The sequence below is a fragment of the Sciurus vulgaris genome (genome assembly GCF_902686455.1).
Source record: "Sciurus vulgaris genome assembly, chromosome: 2".
NCBI classification, from domain to species: Eukaryota; Metazoa; Chordata; class Mammalia; order Rodentia; family Sciuridae; genus Sciurus; species Sciurus vulgaris.
This window is the reverse complement of record NC_136462.1, coordinates 118275365-118298043: the sequence shown is the minus strand read 5'-3', so window position 1 is coordinate 118298043 and position 22679 is coordinate 118275365. Positions and strand designations below refer to the sequence as shown.

General features: G+C 43.8%; 1 protein-coding gene across 4 annotated transcripts in view; it reads right to left on the bottom strand.

Annotated features, from left to right (window-relative positions):
- Positions 1–16158: 16158 nt before the first annotated feature.
- THSD4 (thrombospondin type 1 domain containing 4) overlaps positions 16159–22679 on the bottom strand; it is a 590989-nt gene continuing 584468 nt past the window's right edge. For all 4 annotated transcript variants that reach the window (XM_079122620.1, XM_079122621.1, XM_079122622.1 and 1 more), the window contains one exon: positions 16159–20764. In XM_079122620.1, the coding sequence (XP_078978746.1) occupies positions 20622–20764 (143 nt within the window). In that variant the 3' untranslated portion in view covers positions 16159–20621. The remainder of the gene's footprint in view (positions 20765–22679) is intronic.

Sequence of the window (22679 nt, the reverse complement as noted above, 5' to 3'; positions counted from 1 at the left end):
AAGGTCTCCAGCCCCACCTGGCAGTCAGAGCCAAGGCAGTGTCCTTGAACTTGGATGAGCACTCCCTGTTTCCTGAAGGTGCTCTCCTGATCCATCTGGAATGTGGGTCATCACCTGAACTTATCATCACCCCCACATGCCCAGAGGTGGCCCCAGAAATTTTTTCACCCTCTCCATGGGCACTCTGGTGCACATTCACTGCTTCCGTGACCACTTGATCCCAGACTCCTACCTATTTCTCTGCCCTGAGCTCCCCACGTATAGATCCACCTGGGTTCCACTGTGGAGTCCAATTCCACTGTCCCCACAGCCAGCCCATCCCCAACTGACCTGCACAAAGATGGGAACAGGGTCCCAGGATTGAGGGATCACTAGTGCAAAGAAAGAATGACTAGGGATGAGCTGATAGTCTCTAACTGAGTCAAGGAATGGGCAGAGGAACTCAGGAATCCTGTGCAGGAGGGAGGGGTCAAGATGGCGCTTCACCAGTCAAGTGCTCCATGAGGTCCCTGCCAATAGTGAGATGGAGAAAGTGAGTGGGAAGAATTCTTACACAAATACTTGCAACGTGATATTCAAACCTTGAAGCAACCATAGGCAGGAGCTGCCCTTATTAGCCTCAACTCACAGCTGAGGAAACAGCAGAGGAGGCTAAGTAATTTGATTCAAGTCACACAGTTACTGAGTGGTGGTAGAGGCTGAATACGAGATGAGGATTGCACACTTGCATTTGATCCCCAAACTTCTGCTCCCCACAGAATCCTCTCCAAGGAGCAGCCCGAGTAGCTTAGCTTCCTTTGGTGTTTGCAGCCAGAGTAGCTGAGCAGGGGCCAGGGTGGAGGGAGAAACCAGAACAGCACACAGGCCACGAGGGAAGGAGACAGGCTGATAGGGGATCACTCAGGAGAGATTCCCCCGCCCCCACCAAGGGAGATATTTAAAGAAAAATATTTTAGGAGAGGAATTAATTTTTAAAAATGGGAGATACAGAGGAGAAGGCAAGGGAGAGAGGGCGAAGCCTGAGATGGGTATGAACCAACTGCTGATCCACCCTGCAGTCTCACAGGAGACACCAGAGCACACCTGGCTGTGGGCAGCCAGAGCCCAAGAAGAGGGGCTGCTCAGGTCTGTAGAGGGGTCATCTGAAGAAATTAGGGGGTCCAGGGCCTGAGGGACAGGCGTGGGGCCAGCACACCTCCTCTCAATTCCAGTTTTGGTGGGATTAGAGCAGGTGCTATGTAACAAGGTCAGTGGGATGGAGGGGAGGAAGGCAGCTGGCTGGGATCCAAGGGCAGAGGGTGGAGTTTTTCCCTTTTCTGAGGCACAGCAGGCCTCTTTGGGGAGTGGGGACACTGAGCAGGGGCTAAGGAGGGAGGGCAAGTTGTGAGGCAGCCCTAGTGGGAAAGGGGCCCAGCAGGGTTTTGGAGAGCTCTGCAGACAGCCAGTTAGGGACCTTGACTTTATGGGTGTGTGGTCCTGGCAGGTATAGGATTTTCCCTAAGGCTCTCAATGGGGTGGCAGATACTGGGAGAAGGCAATGTGAGGACTGATCCATGGCACAGGAGACTCAACCAGAAGGACAGTGGGGAAGGTATTGAAGTCAGGTCCAGGGGCTGGGCTGGGAAGGGGTCTCTCCCACTCTGCTCCACCTACCCATCCTTTAAGACCTGTTCAGATATCACCTCAGCTCACCTGTTCTCTCCTTCTAGAAAGATCCTGTTCCAGGTCATGTCCTTCATGTTGAATTTATTCCAGGTCAAGTTTCTTTGTCCAGATGGGAGATCCAGGAGTGGGTTTATTATTTTAGTTTAGCAGAGTATGTGGATCACAAGGTCCTTAGTGGATGGGAAGCCTTTAAGTCCATCTGTATTTTTCTGATATTCTGTAGTGGGTATGTGTTAGTTAGAATGACAAACAACAACAGCGAAAACCCATTAAAGAACCTGCAGTATCTGCCTGCCTATGCTTATTCTATTTATTTTTATTTGATTATGTCAACTCCTCACATCATTTCAATGCCAGCTGAGCTCCTGTGTAAACCTGGTCCTCCATTCTGGGGTCTCTAGCAGGTGAGGCCTGGCCTGAGCTGAGCCCTGTGCAGGGGAAAGCAGAGCCTGGAGATTGAAAGGGGGTGGCCCCCAATCTGTGACTGCCAGCTGCTGGGGCAGACGCCAAAGGATTACTCAGCTCAAAGCCTTGAATCTGCTGACGGAAGCTACCAGAGGCCACCTTATCACTAATACAATTATTCCCCCAGGGGACAGGTCAGCAACTTCCTCTGACTCCCTGAAGGCCTGACTGGGTGGGGGTGGGGAAAAAGGGGGTGTGCATGATAAAGCTGCACAACTGACCTCCTTCTTGAGGTCCAGGCAGGTAAATCCCCTGCCCCAGGCTGCTAGGGACATCTAACACTGCATCACTAGGTCCCGGGCTTAGGCATGACTGGGGTCCTGCCAGAAAGCAGGCAGTGGCTCCTGGATGATTTGGCCACTCATCAAGCTGACTGACCTTGATTTCCATCCCAGCAGCTGCAGGCTTTGGGTCTGGGAGCAGTCCTGTTCACAGCTTAGGGTCCTAGGAACATGTTTTTTTCCTGGGAGTTCTTGAAAATGCCCCCCTCTGTACAGTTGTCTTCACTGTCTTTGAAGCAGAGCTAGTAGCAAGTGCATTGGCTCCAGAGCTGGCTACCCAGAGACTCCATTTCCGGGAACCTTCCCCACACACAGTTTCACAAAGATTTAATTAAAATTGCAGCTGTGGCAATTTTAGTAAAACACCCATCTGCAGACAACCAGCTAAATTAGGCTCCATCCCTGCCGAGGAATGCCAGTAGCCATGGCAAATGGTGGCGTTTCTATACTCATTTACATGAAAATATGCCCACAGTGTTTTTACTTCAAAGCCAGTTACAAAACAGAGCTTATAGGTCAATTTCATGTGTCCCAGGGGAATTTCTGGCCAAGATCATGGGCCGTCTTTCTCCTTGGCAGGACCTATGTGAATCAATGGCTTCTTTCTCTAGAGTGAGGAGTAGAAAGCTCAGAACTCGAAGAGGCAGACACCAGCAGGAACACTTCTCAACAAAACCTCTTTTATCTCTTCTCAAGATAACATTTAGATATAATCAGATACTCCCTTGCACAATGTTCCCAGCCCTTGGCTAGTGAAGTCCCCTTGAAACATTTCAAAGTCCTGAGCAGAACCAGAGGGTCCCTGTCCTGTCCTCGGATGGGAAGACATAAAGCAGTCTGTTCTGGGGCTTCATGACCAGGTGACCCTCTGCCTCCTTTGCACTGGAGATGACCGAGACAGGGATGTATCCAACTCAGCTGCTCTGTCCTCTTGGGTCCTTCCCCCTCCCCCAGGTGAGCTTCTCGGGTTCTCTAGCAGAGTATTCTAAAGACTCCATGGCAGAAATTCTCACCACAAGCAGAAATTTCCCTTTCTCATTTGAAAGTTTCATGAAAACATGTATTGCAATTACAGTCAGGGCAAAAGAAAGCTCTTTGCATTTTTAGAAAAGAAAAAAGAAACTTGGACTCAATATGACCTATAATAATACTAAAAGGAAATATTTATGAAGAAAGGAAGGGTGAGGATGCAAAGTGGGTCATGGCTCATTTTCTTTCCCTCATTAAACTAAGGCAGAGAAAAACTCTTTAGCAGCTGCTCAGGCCTGGACCTCCGCTGACAGGAACAGCTGCAGCCCACAGTCGGGTGGGCCCATCCTGGGAATTCCCCTGCACCTGTTGTACCAGGTGTAAAACCTTCACTAAAGAGAGAATCTGTGGACCCTAGGGAGTGGGGCAGGGTGAAGAGCTATCTGAAAACTAGCACAGAAGTATTTTAAAAATTGAACATCAGGCATAGCCATGCCAATGCACACTAGCTCACTGACCCTCCTAGTTATGATGTTTATTTCTTCCTAGAAACAAAACAGCCTAAGGCAGGGTTTTTCAGTCTTGGCATTATGGACATTTCAGGCCACTTAATTCTCAGTTGTGGGAGCTGACCTGTGCATTGGGATGTAAATTCAGCTAAATTTAGATCTAAATTTAGATCCCAGCATTAGCTAAATTCAGTCTAAATTTAGCAACAGCCCTGGGCTCTACCCACTAGATGCTAGGAGCACCCCAGTTGTGACATCCAAAATGTCTTCAGACATCACCAAATGTCATCTGAGAGGGAAAAGCAACTTGGATTGAGAAGGGAGATTTTGCATGACTGGCCTCAGCTATGTTCATTCATTGCATCTGTTCTCACAAATGCAGGAAGCACATGTCCCAGAACTCCTGGGGCTCCTCCTGCCCCAGGGAGCCCCAGGCTCATGGGGCTGCAGCACTCTTCCTGGTTTCATGGTGTGCAGACTCAGGAACTGTCAGGAAGGATGATCAAAGTGTCCAAAGAGTTTTCTCTGAAGCAATATTTTGTTATTTTATTTTTCTCTTTATAGTTTTCTGTATTATGTGTTTAGTAATGACCATGCATTATAATTATAATCAAGATAAAATAAAACTTTTTTCAAATTTTTGAAAGAAATCAGTTAATTTGAAATGTGAATAATTATAAATATATATTAAGAAAATTATATTTATTTCTTATATCTATTAAGAAAATTATGTGCCAGACCCAGTTCTGTGTTTACATGTGTAAACTTAATCCTCAGAAAACACCATCGGAGAGGTATTATCATTATCTTCATCTTACAGAGGAGACTGACATCACAGGGGAAGTTTAGCTACTTGCCCAGGGTCATACAGTGAGTAAGTGACAGAGCTGGGATCTAAATTAAATCATATAAGTTGGCGATTTTATGAGAATTTATCTGCTCAAGGATAAGAAAAAAAAAATGGGAGTAAGACTTTCTGTGTGGGAAAACTTCCATGTTTTCTGTGTCTGCGTTTAACGGGGTAGCTCTGGGGTGGCACTGGGCATGACTGGGAATTGCTGTAGTCATGTGTGTATGCATCTGTGTGCAGGAATGCACACGTGGGGTGAGACTGTCACGTGGTTATGGAGGGCTGAGATATGCCGTGCTGGCACAAGAAGGTCACCGCACTTGTCTATTGTGGTTTGTTCTTGAGGTCCCAGATAATGCCATGACAGCTGCAAGGATTTAAAGAAACTTCTCGAATGGAACTCCTAAGATGAATAGTATTCAAAGGTGACATGGCATATTTTCCTACATGACTTTTGATATTAAAGTAAGTTCTGTTTTCTGATATATATTATTAGCTCTATTTATTAACTTGGCAAAAATGCTAAATTGAGGTAACGCATGTCCAGTGTCCCTCCACAGAGATGAAGGATATGTTCTTCAGAAAGACATTCTAGAAAAAGCACATGCTCAAAGCAATTCTTCCTAAGACATAAGCTACAGGATGGTCCTGGTGGCACAGCTGCACCCTGCTCTGGCCACAAAGGTCTCAGGATCCCTGAACACAGCACACTTCTTCCCAATACACGGCCTTCACAAAAGCTGTCCCTTCTTGCACTATTTAGGCAGAATTTCTTACATGAACTCTGCATCATCATCAGTACTGAGAGTTAAAGTCAGGGGCACTCAGTCCTTTTTATTTTTTAATTTTGAGACAGGGTCTTGCTAAGTTGTCCAGGCTGGCCTTGGACTTGAGATCCTCCTGACTCAGCATCCCCAGTCTCTGGGATTATAGGCCTTGCCATGGTGCTAGGCTTTGGCAGTCTAATCTCAAAGGTGACTTCTAACAGTAAATTTGTGACCTATCTTTTTTTTTTTTTTTTTTTTTTTGGTGTGTGATTTATCATTTATTCCTAGAACATGATCTTAAGGTAAGGCTCCTGCATGAGGCAGTGAAGTTTAAAGTATTTTTCCTTTAATGGAAATGTAAAAGTGTTTTGAAAATAGAATGTTTAAAACAAATGCAATCAAAGCACTTTAGTTTCTATGATGATGGCATTGCAGTTATATTTAATAAAAAAGAATCCTTATCTGCTGGAGACTTATCCTGAAGTACTCACAGAAGTTTCTCAGTGTCTTGGATTTGCTTTTGAAGCTTACAAAGTTAAAAGGCAATGAATGAATGAAAGGAGGTGAGTGAACTGAGAACAATTGAAGCTGACAGCTGATGAGCGTGAGGAGTACTTATATTTTATCCATATCTGTTATTTCTAATTTTGTTTGTAATTGAAATTTTACATAATAAAAATGAAACAAGAAATCCGGTTGGTGACTTTGGACATACTCCCCAAGTCTTTTCTCCTTTCTGCCTCTGCTCCCACCACCTCCATCCTAGGTCTGTCTTCACTGACAGTTCTTACCTTGCTATGATGCCGTGTGTGAGGCCCCGCGGCGGCTTTGAGCGCCTTGGTTGCTGCGTGCCTCAGCGCCCTCTCCCAGAGCGGCGTGCGTGCTCCCGGGGAAGGAGCGCCTGGCTTCCTCTGTCTACTCCTGGTGTTGGCGACTTGGAATGTCCTTTCCCTCCTTCTCCAACCGACTCCAACACGGGCTCCGAGGTCTCTCCTCAACCCTGATAGTTCCCCACATCCCAGTCATGATCAGAAACCATCATTCATTCATGATTGCCTGTGACCTCCACCGAGAACGCAAGCTTTATGAGAGCAGAAAACTTGTGTCTTGTCGAAAGGCCTGATAATTACTTGTTGAGCGACTACGTGGATGCAAGCTAGCTGCCTGGGGTCCCTGCAGATTGCCGCTCTTGCAGGAGAGGGTCGACCTGCCCAGCTGGTGTCCACTGCTCCCACCAGCAACCAGGCCTCTGCATGCTGCTGCCCACTCCCCAATGGCCTGCATCGCTGGCCATTCCATCTACACATTTACTTGCAACTGAATAAAAACCAATTTAGAGACTGTGGGAAGAAAGATGTGAAAACAAAGAATTGCTGATAGTTGATAAGGAGAATGCGTTTTAATAGATGGGATTTATCTGGTTGGCACAGAAAACTGGACAAAGTAAAAACCTCCCTGAGACTGGAATGCTCTTTTCCCAGATATGGTTCTCTAGTTTCCAGTGATGTTTCTGTTGACCAGAAAAGCAGCCCCTGGTGTGTGACAATGGGTTTAAAGGTGGGCTCAGCAAAGGGCGCTGGCAAGGGTGGGTCCTTTTGTCACTTCCACCAGAGCATCCTTGCTTTTGATCTCTTATACTTGGTAGAATTTTGATTGCAGAAAGGTTTCCTTTTCCTAAACAGGGACAAGAGGATTGCAGGAGATTTGGGTAAGAGATTACTTATTAGCTGGGTAGGGTGGACAAGTCTCTTCCCCTCTCTGAGCTGCTACAATGAGTAAATAGTTAAAGTCTTACCTGGGTGAGGGCAGAGGACTTGAATTAAGGACCCCTCAAGTTCTCTACAGATGTAACTTAAATGTACCAGTAATCACAAAATATGGGTGGTCTGGCCCACTTGCAACGCCCAGAAAGACCACTAGATGGAGGCATTATTCTGTGAGAGAAGATTTCCTGGCTTTGGAGAATGTTTCATTCCTCCCAACTCTAGGACGTTTGTAGGAATATGAAGTCGCAGAAATGAAAACATCATCAGTACACACTTGCAACTTGAGGCAGAGGGTTGAAGCTCAGTGACAAATCCTGGCAAAGTTGCCCATTGTTTAATTCACAATTTCTTTTTCTCTACCAAAGAACTAAAGAGAAGCTTATATAATGGGTTCATGAGACATTTTCTAACATTGAAGTAGCATCTCCATCCCATTAGAACATTCGTTATGCATTGTTCTGATACATTGGTTCATGTGTGCTAGAACTACTGACGTTTCATAAACATCCAGAATATGGGTGTTGAATGGAATGGAATTGGATTTGTTGTATTGAATCATCAAATGGGACCTTGGCATTAAAATATACAGTATTTCCAAAAACAGGATTTTATATTTTCCTATAAGAATTGTTGAGATGGAGACAGAGTTTTTGAATATACTTTTTTTTTTTTTTTGTATTCTACAGGTGATTTCTCTAAGGATCGGGTTACCAGAAATTGGTGAGCAAGGAGCGGGAGGAACATTTATTGAATCAAGACAAGGTGCAATTGTTAGGTTAAACCTGGAAAACCTATAATTTATGAGGGTCTATTACACACTGATGACATTCTGCAGTCATATTTGGTCAGGGGTCTTCGTCATGCTACACTTTACTATAGGAAAAGGAAGTATGACAGCAATGGGATTAGGCAAACACTGTTGGGACAGAGAGGGCAATTTACTCAGCAGATGCTCAGAGCAGGGCAGGATGAAATGAAGGAACCTGGTGAATAGACTTCCAGCAGCCACGAGAGGCAGGGAGCTCTAACGTGCTTGGAGAGGTAGTGGAGATGATGGTGGCTGCCCGAGGGCATTTGTGAAGCTCAAGAGTGGTGATCAGGAGTAATGCCCAGAACCTGAGAGCCTGGGAATTTTCTGGACAGAGATCTATCTGCTGCTCTCCCACAGTGCAGTTACCACCGGAATAACTGAACTACTTCTGAACCAGGCTGCAGCACCTGCAGGGAGCCCACGTGGGAGCCTTGGTGCTCTTGTGGATAGGCCTGGGTAGGTAATGACTGGCCCTTTGCCATCTTGAGTGCTGCTGAGGCTGTAGCAGCTGAGAGCTTCCAGCACTTCCTGAGTTGAAGGGTAACTCTTTTTTTTTTTTTTTTTTTTTTTGCCTGGGTATCCTTTTTTTTTTTTGGTAACTCTTAATAGTAAAATAAAAATGAAGTTGCTAACTGAATAAATCACTACTTCAAAACAGAATTAAAACCAACATTGATAAGAGAATGCTTTGCCGAAACTCAGTTGCCCTTTGCAACATGGAGACAGGAATCAACTGAATGGTGGGAGTTGCTTTGGGTAGGGCAAGTAATAACAATGACCTTGCCACTTTTCTCTGTGTGCTCTGCTGCATTATTTTCATATTTGCTTAGCTCATGGCAGTTAAGGAATTATGACCTGACTCTGGTGCTGGATTAATGGTGGCATTGGGATAAGGTGGTTTGTCATGAAGCCATGGATAATGTGCGCAGGGGTGGTACCTGAGAGTTGGGTTGATTGTGAGCAGCATTATTCTGAGCTTTGAGGAGCCACCAGGCAAAATGATACTGAAAGCCAGCCTGACAGCACCTTTGCGCTCATGTGGAAGCAGCAGCCAGGAATTCCATGGTCAAGATAAGAAACTTGAGGCTGGCATTGGTATCAAGTTCAAGCAAACTTAATTTTTTGGGTCCCAGGACCTTTGTTACCCTTCCTCCCTGACTCGCTTCTAGACAGGATTGACCCTGGGCTTAGAGAACAGATATTTGGAATGTATATATTAGGCAGGACATAGAAGTAGAGGTGATTCCTTGAAGCATCTTCCTTGGAAGCAAAGATATTTATATGTGTAAATATCACAGGAGTGTGTGGTCCATTGTCCTGAGTCTGAGAGTGGGAGAATCTCTGTGAAGCCACAATAATCAACAAAAAGATCTGCCATGATGAACACCACATGTTCAGGAAGCCAGTTCTGGCTGAAATTCAGTTTTAAAGGAAGTTTTGCCTCACATATGAGTTTGTGTGATGCTTTGAGACAGGCAGTCCCATTCAGAGGAACAAGATAAGTTCTGAAACCAGACAGACTCGGGTTCGAGTTCCTCTATCATGTATGATCTATGCAATTACAAAGAAGTTCCTTACCTGGCTGATACCTGGTTTTCCCAGCTGAAAAATGGAGCAGAAAGTACCCAGTTGCCCAGGGGTCTCTGAGTGTTAAAGGACACATGGATGATGTTGCACAGAGATGCTACAAGTGTAAGCTCTTTAACCATCTGATCAGAAGTAAAGTCTGTGTCACATCACCCATTCCAGCTATCAGGACCTGGAGAGCCTGTAGTATCTATTTATAATCTGTTCTTTGCATAATCCTGGCTGCACTCCCCCCCGCCCCGAAAACACTCCAACCCTTCCAGAGTGTCTCCCTGTCTTCAAGTGTTTTAGGTTACACAGCATTTTGTAGGATCCGTGGGATTTATGCATTTATAATGCCCAAAGTAGTGCTGGGCACATAGCGTGTGCTCAATAACTATTTGTTGATTGAAGGGAAGATGACAGCCTAAACCTTTGTTGGAGTGGCTTCCCAGTGGGCAGAAGATGCAGACACTGCAGTGTTTGAAGTTCTTTGGCTCCTATCTCAAGGGGTGCAGTGATCAGACATCATTCCCATTTTCCTTCTCTGTTAACAGAACCCCATTGTGTCCAGCAAAGTCATGTGTCTAGAAACCAGTGATGGATCCTGACTGGTTCAAGCTAATCAGGGCAAAGGAATCCCCAGTTGCTTTTGCAGGTAGGAATGGCCACATTAGATTGTATTTTGCCCAATAAGATCTAAGAGGAAGTATGTTGAATACAGGACAGGGTTCTGGGAATGTTTAGAGACAAATGCAACTGCAACTGCTCTTCCTATGTTTTTTCCTGAAGACAGATGTGATAGCTGGAGCAGAAGAAACTGTCTTGCAACCACAAGGAAGGGGCTCAGAGAACTTCAGAGAAGCTGGCCCTTAAACTGTTGATTTACTGAGCCACTACCAACAACTGCCTCCATTCAGATTTCTTGTTAGAAAAGAAAAACCAGCATAGTCAGATTTTCTTTTATGTATGGGCAAATGAATGCCTAAGTGATACACAGATGACCTGATTAAATCACACACAGCTCATGAGCACAGAGCCTTAAAGCCATCTCAGCATCCCATTATTTCATTGATCAGAAGGGTTAACTGGTAGATTGATAGAATCTAGACTTTGCCAACACACTCTCCATCAAAATACCAATGATATTCTTTGAAGAACTAGAAAAAAGACAGTACTGAAATTCATTTGGAAAAATTAGAGACCCAGAATAGCCAGAGCAATCCTTAGTGAGAAGAATGAAGCTGGAGGCATCACAGTATCAGATTTCAAATTATACTATGGAACTATAGTAACAAAAACTGCATGGTACTGGCACCAAAACAGACATGAAGACCAATGTAACGGAATAAAAGACACAGACAAATCCACATAAACACAGTTATCTGATACTAGACATAGGTGCCAAAAACATACATTAGAGAGAAGATCCTTTTTTAACAAATAGTGCCAGGAAAATGGAAATCCATATGTAGAAGAACAAAATTTGATCCCTAACTCTCACCTCAAAGTGAATCAAAGACCGAATCAGAGCAGAAACCCTGCACCTATTAGAAGAAAATATAGGCCCAGCATTCCAACATGTTGGTTCATAAAACAACTTCCTTAACAAGATTCCTAAAGCACAAGAAATAAAATGAAAAATCAATAAATGGAATGGCATCAAATTAAAAAGCTTCTGCACAGCAAAGGAAACAAAAGCATGAAGAGAGAGAGAGTTTACAGAATGGGAGAAGATCTTTGCCGCCTGTTCCTCAGGACATTAATATCCAGAATGTACCAAGAACTAAAAAACTTAACACCCACACAAGAAAAAAAAATCCAAAAACCCAGATACAACAACCAAATAACCCAATAAATAAATGGGCAAAAGAACTAAACAGACACTTCTCAAAGAAGAAATACAAATGCTTAACAAATATATGAAAATATATTCAACATCTCTAACAATTAGGGAAATGAAAATCAAAGCTACATTGAGATTTCATCTCACTCCAGTCAGAATGGTAATTATCAAGAATACAAATAATAATAAGTGTTGGTGAGGATGTGGGGAAAAAGGCACACTCATACATTGCTGGTGTGACTGTAAATTAGTGTAACCATTCTGGAAAGCAGTATGGAGATTCCTCAAAAACTAGGAATGGAACCACCATAAGACCCAGTTATCCCACTCCTCAGTAATTACCCAAGAGATTTAAAATCAGCATACTACAGTGATGTAGCCACATCAATGTTTACAGCCAAGCTATGGAACTAACTTAGGTGACCTTTAGCAAGATGAATGGGTAAAAAAAAAAAAAAAATGTGGCATATACACAATGGAATATTTCTCAATCTTAAACAAGAATGAAATTATGGCATTTACTTGTAGATGGATGGAAACAGAGAACATTGTGCTAAGTGAAATAAGCCAGTTCCAAGTAAAAGGTTGAATGGTTTTTCTGATATGTGGAAGCTGATCCAAAATATGGGTCAGGGGGAGAAAGAAAGAGAGAGAAAGGAAAAAAAGGGAGAGGGAAACTCAGTAGAATAGAGGAAAGATCAGTAGAGTAGAGAAAGGGGGTGGAGGGGGATGGAGGAAGGAGGAACTGAGAAAGGGAAGAAGAGTAGAATCAATCTGATGGAACCTTTGTACATGCATACATGAATATCCCCAACATCAAGTATATCTGTGAGACACTAATTTTTAAAAAAAACTATAAATAAGTTGAGAAAGATCAGTAGAGTAGATGGAGGGGAGCAGAGGAAGGGAGAAGGGGAGGGGGGGAAGTGCCGGAGACTGAATTAGAGCAAGTTATAGACTGTGCTTTTGTGATTATGTCAAAATGTGTCTTCATGTTAGATATAACTAGAAAGAATTGATAAAAAAAAGTCAATTAGGCTTCTATGCTAATTAAAAATTTTAATTAAAAAATCAATTAGAAAAAAGAATCTGCACTTTGCAGAAGACAGTTGTATAAAGAACCTCAGAAGTCATTTGCTCATCTTCCCAGCAGAGCCTGCAACATTCATAAAGCAGTAAGAGTCTCATTGTTCTAAGTGTGGTCCTGGCCCAGCAGCATCGGCAGCACCAGGGAGCTTGGTTGGGATCAGGCCCCAGCACAGGGCTCCCAAGTCAGCATCTAAATTTAACAAGGTTCCCAACTTAGACACGCTCTTCCCAGGGGCCCTCAGCCCCTGCTGGTATATCCTGAAGTTTGAAAATACTTGAACAACTGAATAACTGAACAACACTTCAACAACTGAACGCTGGGATTGTGGGGAGGGGACTCCAACATCACAATAATTTTTTTATTTTTTTGAAGTTCCATTTTATTTCATTACATAATGAGGCTTAAAAAAAAAAAAAAACCTAAGCCAGATCCTGCCATTTAATAGCTGTGTCTTCAGTCATATTACTTATTCTCTTTGAACCTTCATTTATTTTTCCGTAAATATTTTTCCGTAAAATGGTCACAAAAGAATGCTTGCTGCAAAAGAGTTGTTGAGAAGATGAAATTAAATGATCTCAAGGGCCTAGATGATACCCAGCACATAGTAGTGCTCAGCAAATTAGTTTTCTGGCCTCGATGATAAAGATCACCTGGTACCTGGAATCCCATGCAGATTTGCAGGCCTGTTCTGGTATAGGGAGAGGCACCTGGAGGCTGACTGAATGAGCAAACCAGGTGATTCTTAGTAGGCAAATTAGGAAAACATTGCAAAAGGTGAGTGTTCTCTTTTTTTTTTTTTTGACCCATAACTTTTTATTTTGGAAAAATTCAAACTTCAGACATGTATTGTATAAAGATCATGTATACCCTTCATTAACAGGCATTTGGTCACCTAAATTCATTTCACCTTACTTGTGCATTCTCTCTCTCCCTCACACACACACAACACCCACACACACAAAACACACACACACACACACACACACACACACACAAAACACACACACACACACAAAACACACACACAACACACACACCGTACACACATGAGAGCAAATGGCAGACACCAAGAGATCCATTGTCATATACATCACATACTTCTGCTTCCACACCCTAAGTCACAACCAAGAAGTTTTATACAGATTCAGTCCTATTGTATTACATACTATCTACATTCATAAATTTCCTCTTCCCTAAGTTTTCTGATCACTCATTTTGTGAGGGTCTCACTGTTTTAGTTAGCTTTTGTGCTGCTGTGACTAAAAGATGTGACCAGAACAATTTTAGGGAAAAAAACGTTTATTTGAGGGCTCATGGTTTCAGAGGTCTTAGTCCATAGAAGGCTGGCTCCATTCCTCAGGGGTGGAGGTAAGGCTGAGCATCATGGCAGGAGAGTGTGGCAGAGGGAAGCAGCTCACATGACGATTAGGAAGCAAAGAGAGAGAGACTCCACTCACTAGATACAAATATATACCCCAAAACCACACCCCAATTCCCCCCTGCAAGGTGAATGGAAGCAGGAGAAGGTAGCATCTTAGGTTAAGATAATGTTTTTGAGAATTATTGGTGGAATGTTGTATTGGACAAGAGTCAAGAACAGAACTTTCAGGCCCTCTTCGGACACATGCTAGTTAAGGATGACTTTCAGTCAGCGTTAGGATCCAAATCATCTATATTATGCACAAAGATAACCTGAAAGACTTGCCAAACACCTTGCTAACATTGAGACCAAGGTGAAGTCAGGTTAAGGGGAGTTGGAAGGAATTTAATTCAAGTGACAGATGGAGCGACTGATGCAGAAGAGTGATGCTCAGTCTTTACTGCACAGTAGAATTACTTGGGGAAGGTTTAAGGAAATACATGTGAAATTGCAATCCTGGGAGGTGGTGTACGTGCCCAAGTGTTTAAGCTTCTCAGGTGATTCTGACACACAGTCAAGGTGCAGGACCTGGGTCAACTAGCAGGCTTGAGTTCTTTTGTTGAAGGGTGTGTCCTGTTCCCAATTGGCCCAATCGCCTGGAGAGCACCCAAGTTATCATCTGACCAGCCAACTGGCCTATAAAAGGCTTGATTCTTCTTTTTGGAGGCAGGTATTGGAAATAAGATGGATAAACCATGAGTAAGGTCAGAGAAAACACATGTTAACAAAGCAGATCTTTTAACCAGTTTATTGTATTTTTACAATAAAAATAAATTAGTCATACACAAAAATAGTTGTCATTTTTGCTGAAGAGAAAAACAGACTGTATTTACTCATATAATTCACCTTCTACTCTCCACCTTCTTACATAATAATTTAACACTATGAAGGAGACATGGAATTGATGGGAGCAGTTAGTGGGCTTCTTGCTCTTAGTCATGCAGTTCACAGGACATCTGTGAGGCCCTGGCCCAAGCAGTCCCCAGCAGGGACTGTGGAGGTGTTGTCAGACCCAAGGAAGGCTGACACATCCTGCCAGGCGACCCTGCTCATTCACAGCTCTGACCAGTCCTCCTGAGCAACAGATGCTGGTGAGCCTAACAGAGGAGGAACAAAGAAGGGATGAGAAAGACAAGGAACATTCCTTCTCCAAATGTTGGGGGGTGAGGAGAAAGCAGATTATATGAGGAAATATAATATTTAAGACAGAAAGGCGGCAATCCGGTTCACGTAGAATACCAGGGGTGAAAGTCCCTTGGAAGAGTCAAATAGCAGAGCAGTCTATATTTGATCTTAAACCCCAAGGAATTTGGTTAATCAGTATACTAAACATTTGTAAAAATGGACTTAGAATCTCTAAGGCATTATTGTGTGCAACATTCCAGGAAGCTGGGTTAGTAGGATCAGATGATTTTACACAAATGTGGATGGCATATGTAAATAAATACCTATTAGGTCCCTTTAAAATTAACATACTCTAAATAATAGAACTATTTTGGTGTAGTGACTCATTCTGCACATAGAGTTCAGAATACATATTTCCTATAAACATTTTGTATTTACAAAGAACAAAATAATAAGTTATAACAAATTATATCCTTCTGTCAAACTGGATGGCGGGGAGCCGGGGGTCAAGGCAGGTGGGAGTTTGTTTGTGTAACAGAATGGATTTTCTCTCACTGAGGTCAGGGACTCATTGTCTGGAAGATGCTGAGAAGGTTGGCTGGAAGTTTCTACCCTCTTGTGGTCATTTTTCCACAGTAGGACGGGAGTCTGAATAGGACCAGGAATGGGGGATGGTGCAGAATTACTTTGCACCAGCAAAGGTGCAGGAAAGCAGAGGAGGTGAGAAAAAAATGGTAGGTAAAGGAGCCCAGCCTGGCGGAGGCTCAGCCAGTCTGATGTGTGATCCCAGAGAAGTAGCGAGGTCCACATCATGCCTCCATACTTCTCTGTGGCACAGGACCAGAGGGGGCAATCTGACCATGTTGCTAGTGATGCTCAGAGATACGAGGCCACAATCAGCTCACGGGAGGGGTGCACCAGCGAGCTTGGAAAGACTGAGAGGGTGGCCAAAGTTAGGAAGGGGAAGTATGTGGGTTAGGGCACTTGCCATCCTGGAGAGATGGATCAGAGAAAGCTGTGCTTCTTACAGAGTCACCAAAGCCCAGACCTGAAAATGATCTTGAATATCATGTTGCCCAGCCAGATGTCTTAATCCCTCTCCTGCATCCCAACATATGGCCATTTGGCCTCTGCTGACACCTCCATGATGGGTCAGTCACCACCTGCCCCATAGTCCCTCTACCTTCAGCAGGATCCAACTTGTGGATGGTTGGTTTTTCTGCAAGAGCTAAAATCTGGCTCCTTGCAACTTTTACCTCCTGGTCCTAGGAATGGCTCTCTTGGTGCCTGAGTCTCTTCTCCAGGCTGCATGTTCCAGGAGGTCCTTTCTGCTGTTTCTGATCATCTGCACTCTTCACTGGGATTGGACATTCTCATTTGAACGCTACACATGATCAACAATCTTCCTAAAGTGTGACTCTAATGATCACAGACAAAACACACTTTAGGAAGACAAAACTCTTGTCCATGTTTTCTCCTACGTAGTCTAAATGTATCGTGGGTTTTATTAAATTTTTTGGTGGCTCTCTCCTGCTTTCTCAACACACTGAGCTTAGTTACCTGAAACTCTTTTATATCTCTCACACCTGGTTACTTGTGTAGTTAAAAATTTTTTTTCCTAACTTAGACTTTTATGTTGCTTCCAAGTGACTTGTGAAACTTTGGGATTTATTCTAGCTTCCTTGCTCTTACTTGATCCAGAACCTCTTACCCAAGCCATTAGCTTTCCAATTTCATGACATCCATGATTTTTATTGATAGAGCATCCATTTTTCTATCTAAACTGTGTTAAAAATGTCTTATCTGTCAAGGGATCAAATGTTGGTCTTTGCCTTCCAGGTGGTTACAGATCATTCAGCTTGTCTTAATGTAGTTGTATTTCTTTTTACCACCTACATTTATGCTTTCTTCCACAATAGAAATTGATATTTCAACTCTAAAATGGCTGTATTAATGAGGGGGGGGGGAGACAGTGGCTTAGGAAGTTTGGCTTGAATTTGAGATTCTCCTGCCTCAGCCTTCTGAGTCACTGGGATTGTAGGCATGAGCCACCATGCCAGGTAACAGTGGCTTGGAAAGGAAATATCATATCTAGATTTCTCTCTCTGCCATACAGATCCATGAAAATAAATTAAGCTGGTGTCCCTTTTACCCCTTTATAAAGCCACATTTTCTAGAAGAAAAAGTGCTGAAGGTAAATAAACACTTTGGGAATAAGTGGGAGATACATATTCAAGGACACAAAGGAAAAAACAAAACCCAATAAAGTCTGGGCCAGAGAAGTGAGACAAAGGGCCAGAGGGGGCAGTTCTGAGCATGCCTGCCACATGGTGGCTCCCCAGAGTGGGGATGAATCTCCTTCACCCTGGTTTCCCACCAGCTGGCAGGGGATGGACCCCAGTATGGCTTTATGAAGGGAACTGATATCCTCTAGTGGCCGGGTTTACAAGGTGTCTTGCTGTTGATGTGATTTCTTGTGAGGTCCCTTTTCTGTGGCAGGAACTGCAGGTGGTGGAGAGAACCAGGAGGATGAACGGAACAGGTTAGCCTCTGCTGAGGCGGCAAGAGGCATCATTTCCTTTTCTGATAAGTCAAAGTAACAAAGCAAACTATTTTTATTGGAAGTTTTGCTGTGTGTGTGTGTGTGTGTGTGTATGTGCGCGCTTGAGAGAAACATGTAATAGATTTATCTAATTTAAAAATTCAGATCAGGGAATGGGGCAATCCAATGCACAGAAAAAAAAAGTGTTAAGATAAAAATTTAACTTCCACATTATGGCAATGAAGGGAAAGTGGAGAGGCCTGAGAAGGAGATGGCAGATAATGAAAGGACAGGGTGAAAAAATGGGACTGAGGAAGGAGACAGAGCCACCTGGAAGGAGTCATCCCGAGGTGTGCTTTTCTCATTCTTCCTCCCAGGAAAGTGGTCTGGAAACATCCAAAGCTCTGACTGCATGGGTTGTGCTAGGGAGAAGGGCATTTGGATGCCCGAATAAGAAACTAGGGAATTAGCAAGAATTGGCTTTCTAAGACAAAAATGCCAATAAGCCCTCTGTTCTGTAATCTACAACCTTCCAAAGACTAACAGACTCCTAGAACATCTCAATTGTTTGCTGTAAGAATAAAAAGACCCCTCACTGAGGTGCCCTTTCCCCAGCTGAAAGCACGTCTGTTTGTTCCTACCTAGCTGTTTTCATGGGAGGGTCATTGTCCTTTAAAGGAACTGTTAGGTAACATTCAGGATCACAGGACACTGTTTCATGTCAAAGAGACAAAACCATGCTGACCTTGCCTGGTCATGAGAATTCCTAAGTTGGAGGACTGGCATGTGCCCCTCCCATTTGACAGAGAAGTTCCTTTGGGGACAGAGAGTCCCTGGGATGTGGTGGCTCTGTTGGGCAGCTTTGATGGCTAGAACATTTTCCTTCACTGGAGCTAAAATCAGCCTTCCTCTCTTCCAACCATTCATCTGTCCCACCCCCCAGCAGGTAAAGAAAACCTCTTCTGGGTAATCCTTCAAATGACCAGCTTGTTTAGTGAGATCTGGAAGCAGCTGCATTATAGAAAAACTTCCCTGTGACAAGAAGCAAAAGCAAGTGGCAAGAGGGAAACAGAAGGCACTGGACAGAAACTGTCCATATGTGTGGCTTCTCACATTTTTTTGCTTGGTCAGCAGGGCAGGCAGGGCCTCTGCTGGGCTGTGGAGCTGTAGGAGTCACATGAGCATCAGGGGGTATGGGGATGCTGTGGGAAATGGTGTCTGTGCTCTCCAGGAAGAGGAGCTGGAAGAGACCCTCAGAAGGCCAAAGGCTGGTGGGAATCCTTGTGGGCTAGGCTGGTACTATCTCCTCCCAAAGCTGCAAATGATCATCAAGTTGGCAGAGTTTCAGGTAAAAGAGCTCATGGGAGAAACACAGTTGCTAAAAACACAGGCTTGCTTTATAAGGGAAACATGCCCAGGGCCAAGAATAAGAGAAATTTTCTGTAAGTTTACAATTATTTATCTTGATATGTTTCTTAATGGATGAAAGAAAATAAAAGGTTGCTCTTAACTGGCTTTTCAGTTGGTTCACTTTTCAAAATGTGCTGCACTCTGCTTGAGATCCAAGGCCTCTGGAACTATGTAGTTGGTTAAGTGAGTCAGGAAATACGGAGGGGCTGTCACAGCTCCTTTTCCCAGGCTGGCTGCATTAATATGGATCTTGGTGGTCAGGTCTGGGGGGAGGTAAGAATTGAGTCATGGGGGAGGGGAAGGTAGTATGACGTAGAGGTGTTATTTGGGACCTACCAGCTAGATTTTCTACTAGGCTATGTGGTGAAGAGCCTGGAGAGGTGCCTAAGGAAGGCCAGAACCGGGAGCCTAGGGCTGTGTGCCTTGGGAATCTGCTCTGCCACATGGAAGGCCCATGGCCAGAGGGATTTGTCACTTGAAATGGAACCAGAATTCCAGGCAATCACCTGGTTCTCCCGGTAGCTTTCTCATTTCATGGAACAGTTCTGCTTAGGATGGAGTTTAGCAAAACCTGCAGAGTCCTGTAACCAGGACCCGTAACTTTATGGGGAAAATGGAAACAGACATCTGAATGCTGGGGATCAGGACTTGACCTCATGGGTGGAGGAAAGAATTCAAAGGCCTTGGCTTTACTGGTGGTAGGAAGCCTCAGCCTTTTGGTCAGAGATGAAGCTGCATCCTTCGGACCAAAGACCTCTACAGTCGCAGGCTGGTTATTGGTAGAGGTGCTGTGGGGCAAGGGTTTTGTTCAGGCTACTGGACAGGCACTCAGTTCTGCCACTGAAGGGCAGGTCAATTACCAGAGCCGAGCCTCGGTTTCCTCGTCAATAAAGGGGGATGATTATCCCCTGCCTCCCATTCTGGGGTGTTGTGGCAACTCATGAACTAATATCTGTAAATACACCTGCTAAACAATGAAGCACTACATTAATGTGAGATATCTGTGTTGTAAGGCAAGAAAACAGTCTAATGTCTTTGAGAATGAAAACAGGCACAGCCAGGCTGAGGTGACAGAGGGTGTGCAGGTCTCAGCAAGGCTTGGTGGGGCTTTAGGACAGCGTGCTGCCTCTGACTTTCCAAGGATGCTAATTTTGGAAAGGTCAGTAGCACCAGGGATGAGGCAGGGCTTGGTTAGTGGCCTGTCTGCTTACTTGCAAAGCACCAGGACAGGAGTTGGGCTGAGAGCTAGAGTTTCCCACTGCTTGGTTTTCAGAGAGCATCATTAGCAGATGTCAGGTCTCAAGGAAGGGGTCATCAGTACAGAGTGATAATTAAAGGACCCACTGGGGCTTTCCAACATCCTGGGCACAAAGCTCCTGGGTACCCTGTGGTACACTTGACCGAAGGCAAGGGTGGTGATGAAGTTGACTGGCAGTGTCCTGGGCCAGGGAGCCCTGGTAGAACGGCAGCCAGCTAGGCACACTGCTTACAGCCCCCAGGAGGGCAGGGATGCTGCCCCACTGACGGGAACGCGGGGTGTTATCTACTCCCCAGGACTCCCGCATGCCTATTGGCCACACGGGTGCAAGAGGCACAGCAGGCGGTCTTGTAGTAGTTGTAGACACAGAGGCGCGCCTGGACCACCACGTTGCAGTTGTAGTACTTGTCTTTGCAGTTCTCGTCTGTAGTGGGAGAGAGAACACAAGACACCTGAGCCCAAGAGGCAGCCTGGACCAGTGCAAAGAGGAAGGTGGTGGATGTGGCTTTTCTTCCTGTTCCTGCTATTTTGTTAATCTTGTAGTTCCCTTTTTCCCTTAATTTGATTTTACATAATTGGTAAACAACTAAATTCTTTTTCCCCCTTGAAGAGACAGCGTGGGCAAAAATAGACGACCAAATTGGAGTTGTAAAAAATATTCATATCACATCTTATTAGTTATAAACCTTTGCCAAATGTGTGCCAGCTGAGTGACAGGCCTTCAGAACAGACGAATTTGTTATGCCAGTCATTCCTGGCTTTGAAACTTGCATAATCAATTCCAAGGATCTGGCAATTCAAACTATCTTTAATTATCCATATCTGTGTGCCTGAGACAAGCAGGCAACTTAACTTATACAACTATTCTTTTCAATATTGCATTTATAATAAGACCTTAAAAAAACAATATAAGGGACAATTTGTGATCCAAACTTAAATTAAGTTTCAACTCTGCAGTGTTGCCAATGCAAATGAACATGTTTGCGTGTATGCACAAACAGTAATTACGTCGATACTTGTTCCTCGGCCTCCTGGCTGGACATTGTGTTTTATACTGATGGTAACACATTCTCCTAAAATGTGTTTTGGATATTTTCTCATGATTTTTCCTATACCCTTCCTTTCTCTCTTTACTTTTCCCTTCTTTCCAACTTGGACTTGACATCCTAAACAAGAAAATGCCTTTTAATTTATTATGCTCTCATGACCAGCAATAACATCTCAGGGTTTTGGGTCTAGCTTATGAAGGCTTTAATCGATTCCAAGATATATATATATTTTTTCTAGCATTTTTATAGTGTGTTCTCTGTTAGGATTTTTAATCTATTAAGCACTTGTTTTTATTTGTATATGGCATGATGTAAGATTCAAGGTGTCCTGTTTATAAAAAAAAAAATTGTCTCAATACAATGGAAAGTTCTCCTTTCCTCCCTTACTTAACTTTCAAACTTTATCCTAGTTAATTTCCCTTACATAAAAAAGTCTGTTTCAGAATTCTGTAGTGTAACAGTTGTCTGCCTCTGCCCGTATCAGTATTATGTAGTTTTAGTTTCTGTAGCTTTATAACATGTATAGCTAAATGGAGAACTGCCACAGTTGGAATATGGCTTGTCCCCCACCTTTTTGCAGATGTTTAATCCCCAGAATTGTAATGGTATCAAAACTTGGGAAACTTGATCTGGCATGGTATTTAGAGGCTGGGTCTTGAGAAACAGATTAGACGTAGATAAGGTAATTGTGACGGAGTCCCATGAGTGAATCCTGGTGGCTTTCTTTTTTCTTTTTTTTTTTGGGCGGGGGCGGGGGGTGCTGGGGATTGAACCCAGGGCCTTGTGCTTGCAAGGCAAGCACTCTACCAACTGAGCTATCTTCCCAGCCCCCCCGGTGGCTTTTTAAGAAGAGGCACAGAGACCAGACAGAGGCGGTATGCTCCCTGTCTCTTGCCATAGGATGCGACGGGCTGCCTTGGGACTTTGTTAGCAAGAAGGTCATCTCTCCAACTGAGCTAATGCCAGGAGCTCAGCTTTGAGACTCCCAAATGTGAGATAAGTAAATCTCTTTTCTGTTTGCTGCTGGGAATTGAACCCAGTGCCTTATGCATGTTAGACAAGTGCTCTACTACTGAGTTACATCTCCAGCACACCTCTTTATAAAGTTAACCTGCCTCAGACATTTAATTATAGTAACAAAAAGTGACTGATCTATAAGGCAAGCTCCACTCAGGATACATCTTTTATTATCTTTATAATATTGAATCTTTCCATCCAGGGACATGTTGGTTGCTCTATTCATTCACATTTAAATTTTACATGGTTTTCTTATTTATTTATTCTTCTACA